At 45.5% G+C, this 19752-nt stretch overlaps 1 protein-coding gene across 4 annotated transcripts in view; it reads left to right on the top strand.

Moving 5' to 3' along the window:
- Positions 1 to 19752, top strand: part of SLIT3 (slit guidance ligand 3) — a 1179950-nt gene that overhangs the window by 1112455 nt on the left and 47743 nt on the right. For all 4 annotated transcript variants that reach the window (XM_019506517.1, XM_019506518.1, XM_019506516.1 and 1 more), the window contains one exon: positions 17690 to 17930. In XM_019506517.1, the coding sequence (XP_019362062.1) occupies positions 17690 to 17930 (241 nt within the window). The remainder of the gene's footprint in view (positions 1 to 17689; positions 17931 to 19752) is intronic.

The raw sequence follows: 19752 nt of genomic DNA, 5'->3' as shown, positions 1-19752 counted from the left end.
GGATAGTGCATTGAGTCCTACCTGTCAGTACTGTGTGGGGTGTGAAAGGGATAAGGAGAGAGCAGAGAAGCTAAAAAAAAATCAGTACCATGATGAGAAGTCAATGTGGGTTGGTGGTTTCCTTCACTCTGGCTCACAATGAGAGCTGTGTTCACACAGCCTATAAAAGAACTAGGCTTCCTATCGCAGCTTGTTCTGACAGGTTCAGAGCCTTAGCTCTCACATGTTACCCAATTTCTCTAGAAAAGGGCTGGAAAAGCATTTTAACATACTAGAAATCAGTAAACACCTCAGGGGGAAATTGCATACATTCCAACAAGGGACTCTATCCTTTACCAACACAAAGAGGGCTAAACTTTTGAAGGCTTGTTATGTGGGTACTTCCTGCAGCCTCCACTTAAAAGAAAATCTTTATGTTTTACTATACAGTGAAAGGCAATTGTAGTGGTACTATTTGTTCTGTAATGGCTCCATTACAAACTTCACTTTGGAAGGTTTTATAATTAACTTCAAGTAAAAGTTTGTCATATAAAATCCTAACCAAAGATAGGTGCTTCCTTTTCTATTTATTACATACAAGCCTTGATTCTGGTCTTGTTTATAACTATGGGGGTCCCCTCAGATGAATTTGCTTCTCATTTATGGGCCCACATATACTTCAGGCATGGCTAATACTGTTGATATAGTTCTTCACATACGAGACAAACATTTAGTTCCCTCCCAAAAAACTTGCTATATACAGACACACTGACTCTGGCAATGTGCGTGTCCAGTACAGCCCTTAATATTTTGCTTTGTCCCTTCAAAATCAACAGGGCAACTCATGTGAGTAAATAGTGCCAAGAAGTGAAGATGTGAGGGATCAGACCCAAAGTTCAAGACAAATGAAAGTCACTGAAGCTGGGGAGTAAGACAGTGAAGCTGTTATTTGGAGTATGTCTACACAGCACAGTGCACAATACCTTAGCTAGCAGAGTACTGGAGGTGGTATCACTAGGTCACTATGTGGCTCTATTCAGGCTAGAATATATGGAGACCTATACACATGCTCTAGGGTGGGGGAGGGGAGTTGTTTTAATTAGAATGGCTCTTGGAAGCCTCTTTAATTAAAATGCCTGCAGCATCTCATGTATTCAGTGTCTTGTGTTTCAAAATGGCAGCTTATCATTGGATGAGCTTTAGTTAAAGCACCCCTGCTGTCACTTTGAACTGCAGGACACTGGCGTGTTCTGATTAGAATGCTCCGGCAGACTCGATTAATCACGTCTGTTCTGACACATTCTAGTTAGAACACGTTGGAGCATGTGTAAAAGTGCCCTGTGAGGCCAAGTGGAGCACTGCATTGGCATTGGTCTATGCAGGGGCCTGAGTGGCAGCTTTGCAGCCTGCAGCTGCCTGCAGTGCCAATTAGGCAGAGTTGCCTGATTGGGAGCAAGGCCCAGCTGTGGTCTATGAGAGCTGAGCCCCGAACTGCAAAGGGGCAACAGTTTGCTGTGGCAGCCAAAGGAACAACATTTGGCTGAGCTGTTGCCCATGGAACATCCTTGGAGATAAGGGCTGGGGCTATGAGGAAGGAGGAAGCCCCATGGTCCTGGGCATGACCAGAAACTGCACCCTGCTGGGGACGGGTGGCCTGGTGGGACTGTGTGTGGCAAGACAGGCCCCAGAAATGCCAGGCCAGTCACCGCCCTGGTGAAAGGCAAGTATGGGGTGCCTTCTAACCCCAGCCCTACATTCCTGGTGGGTGAATGTAACAGGGGGTCTTCTTGGAGCCGGTCTGTCATTGGCCCGCCCACCTGTTCCTAGGCTAACTGCCCACCTCGCTCGCTTGCCACGCTTTGCTGTTTCTTTGATTCTAATTGGGCAGAAGGCTGCCGATTCTTGCCCTGATGCCAGGGGGCACTATCTGTGGCTCTGTTCCTCCATACATCACAGCCCAAGCCTCACAGATGACATCCAGGTGACACAATGCTCCTGGCCTACAGCCAGACCAAGCTTAGCTCTCTTTGTCAGGCCTCCGACACACATGTATTCCTATTGCCCGCTGCTTACTAGGGCTTCTCACACTCCACCCCCTCTCACAGGGTCTCTTTCATGCATTGACAGCTTATACCACCTTGATCCCTCTCAGAGTGGGCCCCTTCGACCATAGGCTTTATCTAGTGTACACCTTGGGTGGCAGGTGTACCATCTTTTGGGCCTCTCCCGCAACCCTCACTGGGGTAGTGGCCAGCCAATTACCCGACCGGGGCCAAACTTGCCCTGGCCCCTCCTGGGGCAGCTCTATCCAAACTTGCGCACACGCACACACACACACACACACACACACACCAGGCTCCCAGCCCTCTGGTTTCCCCCTCACTGGGGCTCTCCATCCACCCCCTCACTCGGGCTCCACATCCACCCCCTTGCTGGGGCCTACCCTTACTGGGGCTTCACATCTTCCACCCCCTCCCTAGGGCTATGGGTCTTCCCTCCCTTAGGTGGCCATAGCCATAGCCTGCCCCAACTGCTACCCTTGGTTATGTGGGGACTAGGGATTATTGAGGCGCCCCAACCCGCCTTCCATGGGGTTGTAACTGGTTTGGCCACCCACTCCCAGCAGGGTGCTTTTTTTGGTCATGCCCAGGACCAAGAGCTTCCTACTTCTATGTGTAGATGTTCTTTTGCAGCAGGTCAGCCAGGCGATGTTTCCTGCCTGGCTGCCAGCAGTAAACTGCTCTGTTTATATAGGCGGCCATAGTCCCAAAATGGCCACCACAATCAACCACCTGCTGGCTGCTTGACCTGGCCCTTAAAGCGGCAGGCACCAACAGTGTCATGCCACAGTGAGATAGAGCAGGGTGAGGCCAGACTCACTGAGAGTACTGAGGCAGGGCCCAAGTCAGTGGAGGGACCTGTGGCAGTGCCTTTAGGCCTATAGGAGCCAGCATGAAGCTCTAGCAGGGTGGGGCCCTGAGCCCTGGGGAGCTATTAAGGAAGCTCCTGGGGCCAGGTATAAGGAGTAACCCAGGGAGGGCTTGGGGACAGGGCTCAGAGCCCTGATCCCAGAGAAGGGATTGGAGCCCCGAGGTGTGGGGTTGGAGCCCTGAGAGTGTGTATGGGCTTGGAGCCCGGTGTGTGTGTGTGTGTGTGTGTAAAGAGAGAACCCAGTAATAGCTAGCTGGAGGAAACATCTGGATGGCATGGGATATGACAAGCAGAGGTTGAAATTGTATACATAGGCCCTTGTCATCAGGGCAGATAAATGGGCAGCCTCCCATCTGATTAACATCAGATAATTAGTAACATCAAGTCATGGCAGGTGAGGAGGCTGGCAGCTGGCCCTAAGACAAGTGGATGGGCCTACGTTTAGACCGGCCCTGGCATGCCCACGTGTTACAGTATACTGTTCCCAGTACTCAAGTTAGCTAGTATGAGTATCTCTACACCATCCTGGATAATTAGTGCTTCTGCTTTAAGGACAGCTCAGAGAAATTTTATTATGTTGATGTGGTTACATATCTAGAGACAAAACAATCTCGTCCTTTCTCTCTCTCTCTCTCTCTCACACTCACACACAGCAAATAAACTGTTTGTGTTGTGCTGGGATTGGAAATATAGAAGTTTTCACTTCATTAAATTAGAATTCGTCCTGTTTCTGTAACATTTTCCATACGTATGTGGGACTGTTTTCAGGACACTGTTGTTCAGATTTTTATAATTTTTAATGCTCTTGTTGCCAAATAAGATCTTTATGAAATTTCACAAAATTGCAGTATTCCTGAGGAATAACAGGAATTACAACAAAGCTGAGAGTTTGCTGAAATGATTCCTGTTACACCAAGCTATAATGAGATCTCATGAGATTCTGGCTCCGTGTCCTGGATGCACACCATGAGTTAACCATTCTCTGTCAGATTGCTAAATGGGTTGTCAGGTCAAATGATAGCCTGCCTTTTCAGTTGAGATGTTTGATAGCTAGATAGATAGATAGATAGATAGATAGATTCTCTGTGTATATATATATGTGTGTGATTACAAAATACATATACGTACAGACACATCATATCTGGTCCCAAGAAGATAGGATTCTGTATGTTTTATGATGTTAGATCTGTGCTGTTGGTGGACAAAGCTCAGCACAAGTTAGCCTGTAAATTTCAAGTCTCCATTCCTGACAGCTGCCAATATATTAGACTTCTGGAAATCTCCTGTCTGTCAAAGATAAGAGTGCTTCTCACAACGGATTCACTAATCATTGCTTGAGGTGAGGGTCTGGCTCCCTTCCAGCTGAATGTTTTCTATATGTGAAACAAACAAATACAGAGAGAGAAAAGTATGAGCATTTAGAAACCCTTTTCTGTGCACTGTACATATGATGGTTTTTCATTCTTTCTATTTTACCCTTTAACATTTTTTTCCTTAGCAAGTATTTTTATTCCAAAACAGTTAGTCTTGCGGGCATTGACATATACCATGATGTAAGTGCACCCTTTCAAAAGATGAAATCCTACAAAAATAAGAGAAACACCTAAGTTTCTTTCTTGAACTTTTTCCAGCTTTGTTTCGTTCCCTGTTTCAGTCCCCTGTTGGCCACATTAATATTGAAGCTGGCTGCCCAAAAAGGGTAATAAATAGATAATTCCTTGGTAACATTTTAATAACAAAATGGCACAGGTAAGTTTTAGAGTAGTCAGTAATTTGGATTGCCAAACAATGTTCCTTTGGTTTCAAACCTTTTTATCCCAGCTGTCAAGCAGTAATAACATTCAGAGGCCCATCTAGGGATTTCATATACCCTGCTTTTTAAAGGCACGTTCACCACTTGGTAACTAATGTTTAGTGACATGTATTTAGTAAGGACATACTAAGTATATGAGGTAAAATATTCAGTAGAGATGGATAAAAATTCTCTGACAGAACAGTATTCCCTTGGAAAATTGGAGATTAATTAAAATGAAAATGTACTACTTCATTTTTTTACTAAGACGCAGTGCAACTCAGGGTTCTTTCAGACATATATCCACCTGGCTTCCTGACAGGAAGCCTCAGCAGCCCTTCTGGCAATGCTAGGGATCCCAGGTGCCCAGCTTTATAGCATCCAAGAGCCAGAAGGCCCCAGTTTCCAAGGTCCCCCACAGCTCACCTAACAGTCTGTTGTAGAGTGGGGCTCTGCAGGATCCAAAGTCTTCTGCAGCCCCCCGCACCAACTGATCTGAGACAGAACCCCAGGCTTCCTACATGAACCCATATAGGAAGCCTGAGGTCCTGGCCCAGATCAGTCGGCATGGAAAATATTTCAATCTATGATATTCACTCCAAATCAGAACAAGTCATCCAAATCCTCCGTGAAATGGAATTGCCTTTCTGCACACTGCTCTACCACTGGCATATATGGAATACTTCCAGCCACAGGGAGAAAGGAAATGGTACAGAAAGCTTAAGGAAATTCCTACAAGTAACACTGGGCACAATCTACATATGTATTTGATCTGGTATCAGTTTACTCATGAGTAAACTATTCACAAATAAATGCTTCCACGTAGGAGCCTACACATGCAGGGAACCGAGAGCAGATTTGCTGCTAATGGATTTCCTGGGGCCCCTCTAGGCTCCCCCATGGTGCTAGCCCAGGGGCTGGCAGGAAGCAGTGGGCCAGGAGACAGCTGTCTCCTGTCTGGGGCTGAGACATTACACCCTGCCCCTGGAGGCTGCCTGCTGCTGGGTCGGGGACAATGTCTCCTTGCCCCAGCAGCAAGGAGCTCCTAGTCCTGGCTCCCTGATCAGGTGCAGGGGACTTGGAAAGTGCTGCAGGGGAAGAGCAGGTCCCAGACCCCTGCATCAATGTGCTGGTGGGGCAGCTAGCTCACTGCTAGTTGCCTCACCAGCATATAGAGGCAGGGGGCTGGGACCTAGCCCATTCCTTCAGCTCTTTCCAAGCCCTATGCCTTGATCATCCGATTGGAACACGGGGCTAGGACTTGCCCCTGATCAGGACAGTTCCCAGCCCCCCACTGGGGAGCTTATTTCCTGCCTAGCTCTGCAAGTGCAGAGCTGGGAAGCAAGATGGGGAGTTTGTCCCGCACTCAGTTCCATGGGCATGAAACCGGGTGGGGAACAGGCTAGGGAGTTTCTTCCCTGCTCAGCTCCACAAGCACAGAGCTAGGTGGGGTACAAGCTGGGGAACTTGTTCACTGCCCAGCTCTGCAAGAGTGGACCTGGGTGGGGAACAGGCTCCCCAGCTTCCAACAGCAGGGAGCCCCCAGCACCAGCTCCACACCACAGGGCTGGTGCTGGGCGACCCTTCTCTCTCAGCCCAAGCTCCATGGTCACAGGGCTCAGGCAAAGAGACCCTTATCTCCCAGCACCAACGCTGTGACCACAGGGCCAGTGCTGGAAGACTCTTATCTCCTAGCTCCCCAACCGTGATGGCAGAGCCGGCAGCTTGGAGCTCCTGCTGCCAGTCCTCACCTGGGCTCTGGTGGTGGAGCCTGCAGCAGCCAGCTCCTGGGGGCAGGGAGCAATCTCCCACCCCCTGGTGGATGGCTGACCAGGAGCAAATCTGCTCCTGGTCAGTTGTTTACATGAACACTAATGTGCCATTACTAATCAAAAGCAAATTTGCTACTTACATTTACAGGTAGCAAATTTACTTGTGATTAGTGAGGTTTACTGTGTAGTAAGCATGTGCAAGTGTAGAGACGCATGCTGACTTCACAGTAAACTACACTACTGCACAGTTAAGTGTCTCATGTAGATGTGCCCACTGTGGGTAAGTGATGGAGTGAGGATTAGGTCCCAGATCTGCTTAATTTATCGCCTAGATAACAATAGTCCTCTAAGCTTTGATTATGAAATTCTATCTGATTTCTATCTGATTCTGTTAAGAATAAAATATGTGAATTAGGCTTCCTCTGCATGTTACGCTTAAGGCATGATTAACTAGTTTATTACACGGTTGTGGGATATCAGCTTTCTCAAACACAGTCTTTGTTTGTTCTGGGCAATTTTGCCTCGCAGGACACAGCAAACCCCATAAATCACAGCACATAACAAGACAAAACAATGAAGAGTTAATTCAAACTCTGGAGTCTCTTCCCACACCCCAAGAGAGTGCCTTAGTTGGTGTTGCAGCTGCTAGCTTGGTAACTCTCTCTCATTCTCCGAGCTTTAACTTCTTCCTCTGGCCAGCCAGTTATCTCCAGCAACTGGCCTAGTCCTCCTAGTCAGCTGTCACAGGGCACTGGGATGTGCCTGCTCCTTTAAGACAACTAAGAGGCTGCCTGCAGATGTGTCGGGGGGAAGCTAATGAGGGACTCCTCTGACTGGAAGAGGGCTCAGACTTGAACTATATAAGCCCAGAGCCTGCATGGTTCAGATAGTCTCTTCTCCAGCACAAGGTGAGGAGCTCCTGGCTGCAGGGCTCCTAAAGGGGCCTGGACAGAGCTAAACAGCTCTGCAGGCCTGAGAACAGAGGCAAGTTCCCTGAGCAGAGAAAGACTGACTTGCAGGAAAATGGCTTTTGTTTTATATTAGCCCAGGGAAGGGCTGAGCTGGGACCAGAGCGTCTAAGAGTCAAGGAGGTCAAGTGTATAGGTTTGGGTATAGCCCAGGCTGGAAAGTATACCCACTGGAAGATAAGGAAGGCTTGCTCTCTTAAAGGGGCAGAGGGTTGCTTCTGTTATATGTGTGTTTTTGTTGTATCCCAGGGGCTTACGACCTACGTTACTGGTTAGTTTGATGATTTGGGATGGGATTGTAAGGGGTGGTTACAGATCTCCCATTAGTGTCCAAAAGAGCACACGATCACCTTGAGTCCTGTCACAGGCAAGTTTAAGGCTTGAGCTTCTGTTGAGCCCAGATAAGGGCATAGTGCAAGGCTGCAGAGCCACACAAGGGCCAGGGGCCTGACACCCAAGTGAGGCGCAGCCACACAGAGGCCAAGAGCTCTTCACCTGAGAGGGGCACAATCATGAGATATTGTTGAGCCCAGAGTAGGCACAGGGCTGCATTAGGACCACAGGGCCACACGGGCGAAGGGCCTGGTGCCAGGGGGGCACAGCCACACAGGGGCCTGGGCCCAGCAGACATGACCAAGGGTCCATTGTCCAAAAGGACAAACATGAGCTAGAGGCTCATAGCCAGGTCCAACGTAGTGAGGCTAGGCTAAAACACTTAGGAAGATAAATGGGGCAGAGGCCGAGGCCCCAACAGCGGAAACAACATCATTGTAACATCCATGAGATATGGGGCATGGTGTAGGGGAGGATTTGGAGCTCACAATTAGCTCATAAGATTTGAGGTGCCCTGTGCAGCACAGTTTCGGAGTGAGGCCCAGCGAAAGGCCTGAGGACCAGTGAGGACTAGTGGGAGTTCAGAAGGACCGGAGCCATGAAAAGGCCTGTGGGCAGCTTCCCTATTTATTATTTTATCATCAAGGCATAGCAGGCAAGACAAGAAGGCACCCTCAGGGTGGAGCTGACACAGGGACCCTGGGGCCCTGACTTGTGACAGCAGCTATCACCTGCTTACCACCTACAGCTAGGCTGAAATCTCTGCCCGCTACATTCCAAAACCTGGAGCCTGCTACACACACCTTAAGTTGTGACCCAGCTGCATGTTCAACCATCTAATGACATGATAAAACAAGTAATAAACTACAAAGTTATTCCAGAAGAATGTATAGTAACGTTGTAGTTTGTTCTAATCATGCCATTAGTTGAACATGTGGCCAGGTACTGCCCTGTGGCTGGGAACCCCACCAACTAAGGGGCTCCCAGCCACAGGATTGCCTCATCCACTGCCAACCCCACAGCTGACAAGGCTTCCAGTGGTGGCAGTGTTCCTGGTGCTGCCCTCAGCATGAGCCTCATCAGCCTTGGAGTTTGCAGTGGAGCAGCATTGGCAGCTGCAGGGCTTGCAGTAGGGGCAGCAGGGAAAATGCTGCCATCACTGTGAACCTTGCAAGGTGCAGGGCTCACAGCAGAGGCACTGTGGAGAACGTTGGCCCCACTGAAAGCCCTGCACCTCACAAAGCTTGCAGCAATGGCAGCATTCTCCCTGCTGCCCCAGCTATGAGCCCTGCAGCTGATGAGGCTCACAACAGGGGCAGCTTTCCTGGTGCTGTCTCTGCTGTGCCTCCATGTTGGCTGTGCGGCTTGCAGCAGCAGGAGCTGGTGTAGGGGGAGCCTGGGATTGTAATCCCAGGTAACCCTTGCACTGGCAATACAGCGCGATGGGCTCTAATGCATAATCCCACAATCCATGCATGTGTGGCATGGCAGGAGGCTTGATTGTGTGGATCACACATTAGCTTTCATTGTACATTTACCTGAATATGTATAGAGGCCCATAGGTGTCTTTTATCAATAGGCCTCTGAGATTTTTCATATAGATGTTACAGATTTCTTTGAGATGTAGATGCAAAATGACCTGAAGTAAATGTGGTGGTTTTCATCCACATCCTACTGGTTTCCGTATTATGGTGATCCCTAACTGGTTGTCATCCCAGCAGTCTCACATAGTTTCATAGTTTCATAGATTAAGGGTCGGAAGGGACCTAGTAGATCTTCTAGCCCGACCCCCTGCCAGGGCGGGAGAACGACAAAAACCCCAAAAACAAGAAACAGGACTCAAATGAGTCCAGCCAGGTAGGCATCCAGCCTCTTCTTAAAGACCCCCAGGGTAGGGGCCAGCACCACTTCCCTTGGAAGTTGGTTCCAGCTCCTAGCCGCCCTAACTGTGAAGTAGTTCTTGCGGATGTCCAATCTATACCTCCTCTCCATCAACTTGTGCCCATTGCTCCTTGTTATGCCAGCGGGCGCTAGGGGAAACAGCGTCTCCCCCAAACCCTTCTGGTCCCCCCTAGTGAGTTTATAGACGGTCACCAGGTCCCCCCTCAGCCTTCTCTTGTGGAGGCTGAATAGGTTCAGGTCCCGCAGTCTCTCACTGTAGGGTCTGCCCTGTTGTCCCCGGATCATGCGGGTGGCCCTCCTCTGGACCCTCTCCATGTTGTCCACATCCCTCTTGAAATGGGGCGCACAGAACTGGACACAATACTCCAGCTGTGGCCTGACCAGTGTCGCATAGAGGGGGAGGATCACCTCCTTGGCTCTACTCGAGATGCACCTGTGGATGCACGACAAGGTCCGGTTAGCCCTGCCAACCATGACCTCGCATTGTCGGCCCATGTTCATCTTGGAGTCAATAATGACTCCAAGATCTCTTTCTGCCTCCGTGCTCTCAAGTAGGGAGTTCCCCATTGTGTAAGTGTGCTGCTGGTTCCTACTGCCCAAGTGCAGCATCCAGAGGCCCTGGACTTCTCAGAACTGGTCTGTTTTTGCTGTCCATACAGACCAGTTCCTGGTCTTGTTCAAAATAGGATTAAAATTCTGCTAACAAAAATGATATGCTCATTATTCCTCTCATAACTCTGGCCTTTTATACTTTTCAAAAACACTGTTCTGATGGGAATTCTGATTTTTTTGTTAAGATTGTAATTGCAAACCTGGTGAGGAACAGAGTTCAGATCTGTGATGTGCAGACATGTAGAATCAACTCCTGTGCATTTACAAGATGTGCAGTGATACTTGCCTCAGGCATTAGACTACTAAGAGGAGAAAATAACTTTGCAAGTACTTGAGATGTAAGTACATATTGATGAGCAGAAGAGAACATTTGTGATGGCCTCAGGAATAGAACTAGGAGGTATGAGATGAAACCAAGCAAAGACGTGTTTGGCTAACTCTCAGGAAATGTTTCCAAACAGAATTGCCAGAACAACTTCTGAAGAATTTCATAGCTATGCTGTTCTAATAAATGCATGGCCACCTAGCAGTTTTTCTCTATCAAGGACACTTGAAGCAGCACAGTAACAGCAAGGTTAAAACCCTTTTTCTCCTGCTCAGGGAGCATACACTAGCTGGTACCAAGATAAGCCTCAGATGCAAAATTAAGTACCATTGATTCCATTTGATGGAGAACTGTAGTACACATACACACCAATCATTTAATTCCAGGATTAGCTATTCTTTGCTAATTTATTATTGTTCTACATGCAGCACTTCAAGCAAGCTGCTTCAAATACTTGACATACTTTTCTCCCTGAAATATTTTCTGTGTGTTTTCTGTCCAAGATACAATTTGTTTACCCCCTATGTGAACTCTGTTTCTACGATTTGTGAACCCCTATTGGGTAAAACCTGACTTGTTAAACCTTCCCTTTAGCAATCTACCTAACAGCAGTGTTGTTCTGATAAATGTTGCTCTAGAGGGGAAGCATATATTAAGACTGTTGAGCTCCATATAAAACATGCTATTTTATTTCTCCATTGTGTGATGTTTCAGGGCTCCCCATTGTGATATTTTGCTGCAGGAAACTCAATAGTGATTATTTAAATAAAAAAGAATTATACAATCTTGTTGAATCCAACCCTGTGGGCCCAGGCAGTTCACACAAGCAAAGCCAGACCCTGACTTCTGATTGTTGGGTGTACAAAAAGCTCCTGATAAACCCTTGTGGGTAATGTAACTTTCAGATGCTGGTAGTTGAACAGCTTTGTCTCATGGAACTAGCCAGTGAATGGAATGGCATTGCAGGGGGTAAAATTCACAGGATTTCGTGTCAAGATGTTGTCATTAGAGCTCTTTAGGAATCTTTTAGACTAATACCAACCAGAGGCAAATCCACTTCCTATAGCCCCTGCTCTTTGTTAGTGAAGGCTTCTGTCATGTAGGTGATATTTTTGTAAATGAACATGAAAATGTTTCTGTAACAACAACTTTAGTTGGTCTTTGCAGACAAAAGAAAAATGACTAACACTAAACCAGATATGGATTAAGGGCTAGGATACTAGTGTCACTTTCTGCCATTTATGTGTGGGAGAGTATTAGGTATTTAAAGAACTGGTTGCAGCTGACATTGGGTTATCAGAGATTGCTTCCTGCTGACTCAACCATGCCTAGAGTTGGAGGGCTTGAACACATGATGAGTTCACATTAGTATAAGCCAGGAGCAGGCAGATGCCATAAACATGTACATATGTGTAATTCACTTGAATTCTAGTGTAGAATCAACCTAGGAAAATAAGCGGTTACATTTTGCTGACGTAAGGTACACTGGTGCTGGGACCCATGTGTCCACAGCTATTCCAGAGTAGCTGTTTGCTGTGGGAAACTCAGGTTATTATCTGCTCCCCACCTTCCATCCCCCAGTGATGAGGCTCTGTAATTGTGGTGTGAGCAGCTAGCTTCATGTATGTCTGCTTTTATATCGTTTATGTCAGTGTATGACCCAATAAAAATTATACAAGTGTAAATATGCCATGTGTTTGGGCCCTTAATTCTGCCTTACCTCACAGAACAAGTCACCAGTCAAATACAAAGACCTCAATTTGTGACAGAAATCACATGATAATGTAACCAGTCCTTGGATAGAAAACTGTCATAATTGGACAAGTGCACTGTAGTGTCCAGCTAGCAGCTATAGAGGCTGGTATTAAATTCTGCTTTAAAGAATGCTTCAGATTTCATTAGCTATATAGCTGCATCTGACAAGAATGCTAGTAATCAGTCAAGGCTTTGTATCTAGGGGTATTAGCTACTGTAATAACTAACAAAAATTGGCTGCCAGTGTACCTAAGTTAACTTCCAGTAAAACTGTTACAATTTTATTCCCATTGTTTTTTGGGAAAGTGCCCCCCCCCCCAATGATTTTATTGTTGAAAATTATGTGACTGCCCAGTGAAGTAAGGGAAAAGGCTTGTGAGGACTTAAAGAGATCACTGGGAAACTCTGCCACTCCAGTGATGAACAAGAGTTCCTTCCCATATTTGTCTAAACTGTATTTGCGACAGATAACTTTTTTTTAGCTCATCAGGAATGGTTGTGAAAACAATTTTACCTTTGGCATCCACCAAACTGAATCAGGCACCAAGCAGTGATGGTGATAAAACTGTTTCCTCAAAGACAGTACTCCAGGAAGTAATAGCTGGACTTTCTCATTACAACTGATGACTGCTGAACCCTCCTTTGTATTATCCATATACTCAATATATTCCTCAGTAGCAGAATGTGATAAAGCAGTGTAGTGATTGCTTAGTGATGCAGGTTCCTAGATTATGGTTGTGAGAAATATTTGTTTAAATGGGAAAAATAGTAAGTTGGCCAGTTTCTCAGCAAAATCATTTTCTTCTGGTGGAGGAGGTTTACTGTAAACTATGGGGGAGCATTCCTCTGGGAGCCCCATGTTACATTATTAGCAGCATATGATTGTGACCACTGCAGTGCACAACACATCAGCTCAGAGAAATGGGAAAGCAATAGATTCCTAATTACAGTTACTCTCCTCTACTTTGCTTCATGGAAGTACTCGCTGTGAGACAGCACTGCTGTAGAAATATGGAGTCTGGCTGTGTAACACTGCTGAGTTTCTGTGGTGAATGAAGGAAGTATTTGGTAATACAATAAGAAAAGTGTTGAAATGCAGTTTGGCCTGAGAAGCACAGAGTTTGATGCTGGCTGTGAAGGAAGGAAGAATGTTTATTCACATTAGTACATTTTGATTTTACGTAATGCTAAGCTTTGGAACAGAGCAATTCCCAGGGGTGACAGACATAAAGTAGGCAGAGGTGAACTGAGCACTATAGCCCAGGCCTGTGAAACAAAATTTTGCTGCCCTTTCCCTGCCTGGCACTCCACAATTTGGTGTAACAGATTTCTGCCTGCCAGGGCCAGATCCCTATAGGCAGAGCCAGCCTGTGGATCTGGGGAAGAGTTAATGAGCAAATTTTGTGGATGCTTCTCATACTTTACAAATTCAGCATATGTAAAAAGTGTGCATCTGTATGGCAGAGGACAATCATGAGGTCCTACCAGATACCTCATGCAGAAGGTCTGAGCCCAGCTGCTTCCTTCTTGTAGCACTGGCTATTGTCCTGTGCCTTCAGGTACACTTTCCCAAGAAAAAAGGTGGGAGAAGAGAAGCCAAGAACTTCTTTGCATCTGTAATTCCTCCAAAACAGGAAAACTCTGAGGCCTGATATGAAAGCAGAAGCACTGTAGAATTAGGTTCAAAAGAATCCAGATATAAATAATAGGTATGCTTTACTCTCTCTTCCTTGTATAAGGTACCAGTTCTGCTCACAAACATGATCTAAATTCAGAGTCAATCCCTCAGTTCTGGTGGATTCAGGATTTGGCATATCAACACTTTCTGGGATGTTAACAGCTCTCTTATATAGTACCAAGAGTTACCAGTTGGTTGTTACCAGAAATTTGCTAACTTTTAAGTTCCCTACCATGAATTGGTACCCACAGGGCCCTTACTAAATGTTGTCCCAAAAAACCCAGGTTCTGATATCCATGGTTAAGCTGGAATTGTTGCTATAATAGCCCATGTAACTCCCAGGCTGGAAACAGACATCATAAATAGAATGAGACTCCAGGGACATCTAGGCTAGGGACAGACATTGCACACAAACTGGTTTAAGTGATCAGAAACTGTTTTAAACCTGTAACAGAACAGATGTTCACTGGACATAAACCAGTTTGAAAATGGCTGAAACTACTTTGAGATAAAGCTGGTTGAATGTAGTATCAGACTTATCTGATTTGGGTCAAACTGATTTATGCAATGTCTGTCCCAGATCCCATCCTGGTTTAAGTTAAATCAGAGTCCCTCAGCATCCCAGCATGCTCTCTGGGCTGGGCAGAGCTCTCTGTTCCAGAGAGTTGGGCTGGCCCCTCTCCTCTGCTCCCTGGCTGAAGCTCTGGCAGAGACTTCACATACATTAGGGTCTGCCTGGCTTCCTCTTGCCCATCCCTCCCCCTCACCACTCCCTGCTGAAGCAAGGATCCCCCCCCACACACACACACCTTACAAAGACACCTCTCAGCATTAGGTAGCATACCACATGCTGGCTACGGTCTGTACTGTTGGAGATGGGACAAAGGCAGACAGGACAGTGTCAGCTTAGGGCTTTTTGGAGCTAAGCAACAGGTTGCTGGTAATGTCCCTCCACTCCTTCCTTGGTAAAAGTTGTTTAAGAAGAGCTTGAATTAATGAGAGAGGCTGTTTGTTTTCTTAATGGGCTGATAAATACTGAGTTAGGAGTGATAAACACTGTGTTATCAACTCTCTGCTGGGCTGCTCAGGAGGGGGGCTGAGATTCCCTCCCAACTCAGAGCATCCTGCCGGGGCCTGGCTACACCCTCCCCCCCACACACACACCTCAGCATTGTAGAAGGAAAGGGAGGGCTTCACTAGCTCCCCCTAGCTTCTAGACTAAGCCACTGCAGGCATGTGCCTGCATTTCTGGAATGAAAAGGTAATGTCTATCCACCTCCAAATCAGTTCAAGCTTTGGAGGTTAGACTAACCTGCAAAGATTGAATCAATTCAGGCTCAGGCTTTTTGAATGTCTGTCCCTAGCCCTACAGGCATCTCTGGTTGTTGAATCCCAATTTGAGGTGTGTCTGCAAGTGGGGGTATACCCCAGCTTGCAGATGTGCCTCCCATGTCAGGGAGCAGAGGAATCCTCTGCAGGAGATTTCCTCCATGCACTTGCAAGCACAGAGGGGGGAAAATTCCATCCACATTGCAGCCTGTGCCCCAGGTGGCTGCCAGGAATACATATCTTGTTAGCACGCATTTCCAGGAGCAGCATGGGCCATAGGCTGCCCCTCTGTGCTTGCAGGCATGCCAAGGGAAATCTTGTTTGCGGGTACTCTTGTCTGCGGGTACTCTCCAAAGCCCTGACTTCCTCTGAAGACATGCATCTGGGTAAGCAGGGACATCAAGATAGGCAGTCCCAAACTTGAGGGAATTCCCAAGGTGTGGAGGACCAGACCCATAAAGCCCATGGGGCCCATGCCCAGGGACAGCTGGAGCCTATTGACAGCTTTACACTGCCTGTGCTGTCTCGCCATAAACAAACTGAGGCAGGCTGCAATAAAGTAGCCCAGTTTATTTCTACCTTGTCTCATGGACGCAAATTTGAGCACTTGTGGTGCGACAGAAGGTTTGGACGTCTGTTTGCTTTCACTTTGCACCACTGTGAACATTTTTATGGTGGCACAAAGGTTACATCTCTTTCCACCTTCAGTGTTGGCAACAGTTACTGCTTGGTAAAGGGCTTACAATTCTGTTCTAATTTTAGAGAGGTTGTCTACACAAAGCCCTGGAGCCTGCAAGTTTCACCTGCTTGCAGGAATGGAGTGTATTTTTAAAGAGCTCTGTTATTCAGTGGAATTTTCTCTTCAGATCAGGAAATTCCCAGTACAGCAGGTGGAATTTGAAGGCTCCAGGACTGTGGTGGGCATTATAGCACTTTGTGCAAGTGTATGTGTCTGCCACAACCCTCTTATCAAAAGGGCCTGTGATACCATGGTGATGAGTGCAGTACAGACTCTCAGATAACTGAACACTGACTGCACAGCACAGCAAAGCCTTGTTTACGTTCTCTATGCACTGAGCAACGATTCTTCATCATTTCCTTTGTTATTTGCAAGCTGCAGTGGTTCCAAATGATCACAGAACTTTGCTACACTCATTAGCACAAAAAGGTTTTGTTGGTTTTGAAAAGCTACCATAATTAGAAACTCTGCGGCATACAACGGGTGCACTGATGGGCTTTTCTGCCTTGAACCTCTCTGTGGGATTAGCAAGATTGCCTGCTAATGTGGTCGCCTCACAATACTGCTGGATCATTTGAGTTCAGTGGATATACTGGGCAGGGTTTCCAGTTTACTTTATACATATCAGTTGATCAAGTAACATCACACTGAAAGATCACTGCATTTTTAATGGTTTTTCTTCCTCTGTATTATTTAGCACATATCAGTAAAGTTTCATCATCCTGACCTGCTGGAGAAGGCAAATAGTCTAGAAATATTTCTGATTCTATGAATCAGAAAACCAACACAGAAAGGTGAACCACAGCCAGTGCTAGGAGATATGGCCCAGTCCTCAAAGTTCCTGTGTTAATATGCATGGTTTTGCTTGAGCTATTAAACAGCTAAGTGTCAGCCACAGAGTATAGGTCTGGACCTGAACATCCCCTAACCTCAGCCTTCATGAGTGCCCAGATCTGGCTTTTTGGTTTTGAGCCATCTCTAACTATCACAGCCCTTACTTTTCACTGAGCTTGTTCAGTTCAATGACATAACCAGAAGCTCATCTAAACAGTGATCTGATGTTCCTGCTGCTGTTAGAAATGGCAACATTGGGTAGCTGCCCAGGAAGCAGCATGATGTCAGTGTATTAATCTTGGTATGCTTCAGAAAATGGTCATACCCTGAAAGGGAGGAAACCTCTTTTGGAGTTTATACATATACAGTAAGACCAAGGAGACCTTTAAAAAAGAAAAAAAACACAGAAACAGATTTTGCCACGTATCATCTGCTTTGGTGAGATGTCATCAAGGCCCAAAGTTTAGATCTGAAATTTTAAGTAAGGAACATGTGTGTCTGGTTGTATGGAGGGTGGAAAATCAGTTCTGGAGCTTTGGTTCATGCCCATGCTGTAATAAGTTACTTTATTTTCATACATGTAATTTGAAGTGCCAGGGGGTCACAATGCCATCCACTGTGCGAATCTCAGGGACTCAGAGTACTGTACAAATGCTTGAATCTCAGGTCTTGAAAATGCTTCCTGTGTGCTATGGGATGGAGATAATTACAGGTGCTTTTTCTTTCTTTTCCTATTAAAGTGGACTCTTCTGTGAAAATCCTCCGCCAATGGTTCTGCTGCAGACCAGCCCTTGTGATAACTATGAATGCCAGAATGGGGCTCAGTGCATTGTTGTGCACAATGAGCCAGCCTGCCGCTGCCTGGCTGGTTTTGCTGGCCAGAAGTGTGAAAAACTCATCACCGTCAATTTTGTTGGGAAAGACTCCTACGTTGAGCTGCCATCAGCCAAAATCCGTCCTCAGGCAAACATCTCCCTCCAGGTAAGTCACACAGGACAGTCTCTACCAGTGTTGTGTCCTTCTCAGGGTCCTTCCAAGAAATAACCATTTGATGCTTTTCATTCCATGGATTTATTGACCTAGGTAATGATCATTGAACATATTTGGCCCTAACTGCTGCTCTGACAACAACGTTACTTGTGTGACCTCCCTACCAAATTCCCTGCTCTTTTATCCCCCGAGATATGCATCACAAAATATTATTGGCCATTTAAACAGAGATATCAGCAAGTTTCCCTGTCTTGCTGCTGATTTATGGAATAGCCTTTCATCCCGCATAAATGAATGCTTGATATCAAAGGACAGTGTTTGTAAAAAGATGCTGCTCTAAATAGCTTTTCCAGAAATCACATGGATTGCTCATTTACCATACATGTTCACTTAGATAGAAGGAGATTTTAGTCAAGTGATTACTTGGTTCACTGGAATTTAGTTTATCTTATGCATTGCAAAAGACTATGAAAAATTAACATTATGGTTACTATGTGTTTTTGCACTATTTGTATTTGCAGATCACAGATGCTTTGGATTGGAACCACTAAGTGCAATATTAGATTAATGCAGCTTCGAAGTTATTTGAAATCACAATAAGATTAAAATATTCATATATCCCTTGAATTAATCATAATCATTTTCTACTGGCCATAAGTAACTGAGGGGCCAACCTGATATTTTTAAATAGCTCTACTTAACAGAAGAGAGAAACAGAATTGATCTACATCATTTCTGTCTTCCATATATATACCAACAATCGTGCACCTGAACTACTTTTAGGCCAGCTTTACACTGTAAAAGCATAGGTTTAAAGGAAGCAGTGGGCGTGTCTACACATGCAGTTAATGTGGCTGAATAAACTAAAACTAAACTAAATAAAAGTTGATTGCTTCCAGGCGCCCCATTTGCACATGAGCCCAGGAATGCAACATATTGAGCTGCTCCACCCTGACTCAGTATGCTGTGAAGGGCCTACAGTGCTGGGCACGCTCATAGACAGCCCCCACACTGATGCACCTTCATGCCCCAGCTAGCCCATCAGCATCTACATGTCATTGCAGAAGAGTAAATAATTCTGCCCTAGGTTAGTACTTGTGTCTGTCAGTACTGTCCTATGACGGAGTTTAGTTTAATAGCACTACACATGTGGCTAGTGCCGTTTTACCGCAAAGCTAATTGGTCAACTCCACAATAAACGTCTTGTGTAAGCATGCCCAGTAAAGATGTGAGAGCAAGGAAGTACCTCACCTCACATTATTCTTCCTTAATTTTCTTTATTTTCGCAATTTAAAAAGCAAATGTTTTGCGATTGGAAATAATGTTCCAAGCCTATTTGTTAGAGCTTAAATTTAGTATAATCAAAATACCCAAGGAAAAGACTTGGAAGAATAAATTTTAAAGGCTTATTTAGATGCTTTTAAAAGGTTTTGAATAGTTACCTCTGTCAAAAAAGACACACACATCTATTCACGAAGAGTATTACCAAAACTACTAATGAGTGCAGTCAGAAGCCCACTGAAGTTAGTGTATTTCTTTTTGCTAATTTTTTTTATATCAAAGCCAATATCACCACTATCTTTTTAAACTTAAGTCATCCATCACAAGCAAATGTATTTCAAACAAAATGATTATGAGATCAAAATTTGCTGTATACCTTAAAGATGCATCCTTATCCAAAGGTCTTATATCCTAGAAATTTGACTAGTTGAAAATAGATATATATAGATATCTATATATAGATATATATCTGTATACATATAGATATAGATATATATATATTATATTATTTCTTTGTACTAAATTAATATTA

Source organism: Gavialis gangeticus, unplaced genomic scaffold (genome assembly GCF_001723915.1).
Source record: "Gavialis gangeticus isolate Ggan-Ray unplaced genomic scaffold, GavGan_comp1, whole genome shotgun sequence".
NCBI lineage: Eukaryota > Metazoa > Chordata > Crocodylia > Gavialidae > Gavialis > Gavialis gangeticus.
This window is presented reverse-complemented; position numbering and strand designations above follow the sequence as displayed.